Source organism: Rutilus rutilus (assembly GCF_951802725.1).
Source record: "Rutilus rutilus genome assembly, chromosome: 1".
Taxonomy (NCBI): Eukaryota; Metazoa; Chordata; class Actinopteri; order Cypriniformes; family Leuciscidae; genus Rutilus; species Rutilus rutilus.
Window position 1 is genome coordinate 59,765,212 of NC_140209.1, and position 4,649 is coordinate 59,769,860.

Consider the following 4,649-nt stretch of genomic DNA (forward strand, 5'->3'; position numbering starts at 1 on the left):
AAATAAGATAAAGATAAGACTTTGACAAGAGACATTCAAAATGTCAGCAGTGCCCTCAGGTTTAACAGTAGTGCACGAACCCTCAGTGTTTCTGCAGGTTTTCAGTGTGCGCTCCCGCTGCCCAGCAGACAGACAGCACAGCGGCCCATCTCGGGAGTGCAGTACTCTTTACATCAACAGGATTGAATCCCTTGTCACATAAAATATCTCTTTTGTGAAACTGTTAACAATCATGAGCATGTCAAAGGGACCCCTGGTACAATATATGTTTAACACAGCAATGAAAATGAACACGACTGCAGATGGCATTCAGAAAAGATCTGTAAACACTGAGAGATGCTGGTTTGTGCAAATGTATGGTGCTCCTGTGTAGTTCACATACACATGCATCTTTACATATACAGTCCTGGCATTATTGTGTCATTCCAGAGAAAAATATTTGTCCTTGTAATCTTTTATTAAAATATAATAACTTGCTTAGCCTCAACTAAATGTCTACCATTAGAAATCTCTCTTCCTTTTTCATCCTCTCCACTCAAACCTTCTGACAATCTGGTATGTAACACCGACTTTTCATAATCCAATCTATTCCCAATGGATAAAATCACAAATTTTCATCTTGTTGAATATCATGTTACACTCAGAAATACTTAAGATTACAGAAACAAAATGGGCTGTGAATGGCAGTGTATTGACTTTCAAAGCTAACAGATATGTACTGTTTGTTGTTCCTCTGTAGCCTTGTACTAAAGTCGCATCTACAGCTAAAAGCCAAAAAAAAAAAAGAAAAAAAAAGAAAAGAAGATGAATATCCAGGAGAACGTTCAACCACACAAAATGAGAAGCTCAGGACAGTGATCATAAATTCTAGCGTTTGTTCCTCAGTTCTTCTGCGGCTCAGCCCTCAAACACAGCCTGTCTCGAAGAGTTTGAGCAGATCTTTACAGTCTGGGTCGATGAGATCTGCTGGTTTCTCCCCATTTTCATTCTCTGCTTCCACACTGGCACCCAGAGAGAGAAGGTACCTAGAGAAGAAAATTATATTTTACATTTTAATACAAATAATTGAGCAAATCTGATACTATACCCCCTCTGGAAAACAAGTACACTTCAGTATTGTGATAACAGTACCTCTTATCGTACTGTATGGTATAGTTATAGTAGAGTTAAACTGTCCATTCATTGCCATGGTTCATTGTTTATGTTTAGTGCATGTATGTTAATGTTAATTATGTTAATTAATGTTAATTACAGTTAATGTATGTGTTGATGTATGAGTGATTTTGTCATTGAAATACATTTGTTTTTGCAAGCACAGTGTAATCTAATGCAATACCAATTTGTTTTCAGACGGTTTTTGGTGTTGCTTGTGTGAACTTGCTCTCACCGTGCAATCTCAGGGTAACCGTCGCTGCACGCCATATGCAGTGGTGTCCATCCGTTCTCATCCCTCTGATGAACGTCAGCTCCGTACTTTATAAGGAGCTTCACACACTCCAGGTTTCCTGAGAGAACGGCTTCATGGAGTGCTGCCATTCCTGAGAAGATGAAGAAAAATACAAATCAGGTCTTGGTATGGTTTGGAATTGGAAATATGGAATTATACTAATTCTCCCTAAACAGACACATGAAGAACCATGTATTAAGTTCATTGTGCTATTTCTGCACCACAAGCGGCACCAAACGGAATGGCAAAATATTCCCAAAATCCTCCATCTTCCATTAGTTGGCAAACATATTTTTTCCCAAGAAGTTGAGAGCAATTTGTTAACGTTCCCTTTCATCTTAAAGGGATACTCCACTTTTTTCGGAAATATGCTCATTTTACATCTCCCCCAGAGTTAAACAGTTGAGTTTTACCGTTTTAGAATCCATTCAGCCGAACTCCGGGTCTGACGGTACCACTTTTAGCATAGCTTAGCACAGATCATTGATTCTGATGAGTCCAGTAGCATTTCTTTCAAAATGACCAAAGAGTTTCAATATTTTTCCTATTTAAAACTTGACTCTTCTGTAGTTAAACCGTGTACTAAGATCGACGGAAAATGAAAAGTTGCGATTTTCTAAGCCTATAAATATGGCTAGGAACTACTCTCATTCCGGCGTAATAATCAAGGAACTGTGCGGCTGTACCATGAGTGCAGCAGGCGTAATGATATGACGCAGCGCCTGAAAATAGGTCTAATAGGTTAGACAAACTTAGTCCCGGTCACGTTGGAAGAAGTTACCGAGCTGGGGACTATTTTCAGGCGCTGCGTCATATCATTACGCCTGCTGCACCCATGGTACAGCCGCACAGTTCCTTGATTATTACGCTGGAATGAGAGTAGTTCCTAGCCATATAGGCTTAGAAAATCGCAACTTTTCATTTTCCGTCGATCTTAGTACACGGTTTAACTACAGAAGAGTCAAGTTTTAAATAGGAAAAATATTGAAACTCTTTGGTCATTTTGAAAGAAATGCTACTGGACTCATCAGAATCAATGATCTGTGCTAAGCTATGCTAAAAGTGGTACCGTCAGACTCGGAGTTCGGCTGAATGGATTCTAAAACGGTAAAACTCAACTGTTTAACTCTGGGGGAGATGTAAAATGAGCTTATTTCCGAAAAAAGTGGAGTATCCCTTTAAAGCGATAGTTCACCTAAAAATGAGAATTAAGTCATAATTTACTCATCCTGGTGTTGTTCTAGTGCTGTATGCCCTTCTTTCTTTTATGGACCACAAAGTGTAAAAAAAAAAAAAAGTCCCACTCGCGCTCGTCCATATTAATGGCAGTGAATAGCGACCAGCATCAAGCTTTTTTTTTTAAAAAGACACAAAAGTATCAGAGAATGATCCCATGCGACACGTCCCGGATATATTTATTTTTCATTTTAGGGTGAAGTCTCTTTAATACCATTTGCTCTGCTGGTGCGTATAGTCAAGGAAATCTGTTTTTTTCACCATTGTTTAATAGGCAATCAGTTCTGGTGAATTGTTTTTGACCAATCATCAGAGAAATAACCATAAACACATATACAAAAAAGTCCCTGAAGTAAACAGAGAAAAATATAAGCCAACAAAATCCATCACTGATGAACCATCCTACAATGCTATTCACTCTTTTTTTTTTTTGTGCTTATTTACCCATTAAAACTTCATAGTATTACCTTAAGGGTACATACTATTAGGTACTAATATGCAAATTTTAAGAGTACAAACTCATCCTTTTAAGGTTACTTTCCCTGTGACAAGCTGGTTTGCACATGCTTTAATGCATTTTTGTGAAACATCTTTTTCTTTTTGATACTCAGCTACTTCTGAATAGACATCAATGGAGTATCATATTTTTTTGTCATTACAGTGTCTACAAACAGATGTGTCCATTCAAGTCCTCTTGAAAAGTTTGTATTTATGAGTTTATTTGTCATAATTATGACTTCAAATAACTTTGATCAGAGCAAGATGGCAATAAAAAAAAAAAAAAAAAAAAAAATTGAAGGCCCCCATTCGCCTGCCCCAACTTCCTACCATTGGTTGAACCAAAAGTTGACATGTTAGACCGCTATGTTTGATCTATGTTTCAAACATGCCATAAAGCCGATGCCTTCACACTCTTCAGGAAATTAATGGTTTGCTTAATCTTAGCACAATAAAATCTTAGCACCTCTAAAATAAGTTGTAGATTTGGTAAGGTTCACTCACCAGAATGGAAGATGGTGTCCAGACGCACTTTCCTCGCCCTCATAAACCGGCCGATCTGTTCCAGCTCACTGTGCCGGACTAAATCCTGGAACACAACATCGTTTGTGAAGCGCACGGCACGGGCGGGTTTGAGGGTTACAGTAGGAGTAAGCTGTACACCTGTCCGGGCTGAACTGCTCTGCCGTGATGGCTTGCTATAGATGGAGGTGTAAGTGGAGGTGGGCTTGTACGCAGGTGTGTAAGCTGGTGGAGTGTAGTATGATGGCGTGTGGAGTGTCGTAGGGCTCAACTTCGTGGCACTGTAGTAGCTGGGCGAATACGAGCTGCTGGAGTAAGGTGAAGGTGTGTAATGACTGGATGTGTAGTGCGTGTTGGAGCGTGTGTACTGTGACACCGGATACTGGTAGCTGTACTTCATTCCCGCAGACGCCACGGCTCTGCCTCCCCCCTCGGCTCTAGGCTCAAGAGGAGGACAAAGAACTCAAAATGCCTCAAATCAAGCTCCACGTTAGAGTAAAATCCTTTTTGGGGGGGATCTTGAACCTCAACACTTTGGGTTCACACCGTCTTCCGTTTTTAAAACAACCACAATCCGCTTCAGGTCTGAAATAATGGTCACTTTTCCAGAGGAATCTGTTCCGTTTTGGGTGGATTTGCTTTTATGGTCAAGTTTTGTTAATTTATCTGTCCCATCATCACTACTAGTTTCATTAACTTTATTGCACGGTGTGCACAGTCTGCTCTTCTGACAGTGAAGGTTGAAGCAGATCCCTATATACCCTTTGTAGGGTTATTTTGGGGATGTCATCCCCTGTATCGAGTGACTGTGGTGTAACTCCTCCCAGGTTCCCACTGTACTTTCACAAGCACATCAAGCTTCAACGCCACCCCCTAATAAATATCAATGACAGCACCAATGGGCAGCCTGCAGGGTCTCTTTCGAAAAACTTGGACAATATGTGTT

The 4,649-nt window shown here is 40.1% G+C and overlaps 1 protein-coding gene across 1 annotated transcript; it reads right to left on the bottom strand.

Annotated features, from left to right (window-relative positions):
* Window positions 1-576: 576 nt before the first annotated feature.
* Window positions 577-4,433, bottom strand: ppp1r27a (protein phosphatase 1, regulatory subunit 27a). The gene is made up of 3 exons (XM_084435633.1): window positions 3,686-4,433; window positions 1,388-1,538; window positions 577-1,025 (listed from the first exon to the last, which is right to left on the bottom strand). The coding sequence occupies exons 1-3, from the start codon at window positions 4,101-4,103 to the stop codon at window positions 905-907; spliced, it is 690 nt and encodes a 229-aa protein (XP_084291759.1). The 5' UTR covers window positions 4,104-4,433; the 3' UTR covers window positions 577-904.
* Window positions 4,434-4,649: the final 216 nt, after the last annotated feature.

Bases quoted from the DNA above. Each gene is read 5' to 3' on its own strand.
- ppp1r27a (XM_084435633.1), bottom strand. From the start codon at position 4,103: ATGAAGTACAGCTACCAGTATCCGGTGTCACAGTACACACGCTCCAAC. The intron at 1,539-3,685 runs GTGAGTGAACCT...TCATCTTCTCAG, and splicing joins GGACACCATCTTCCATTCTG to GAATGGCAGCACTCCATGAA. The intron at 1,026-1,387 runs GTGAGAGCAAGT...TTTCTTCTCTAG, and splicing joins GGTTACCCTGAGATTGCACG to GTACCTTCTCTCTCTGGGTG.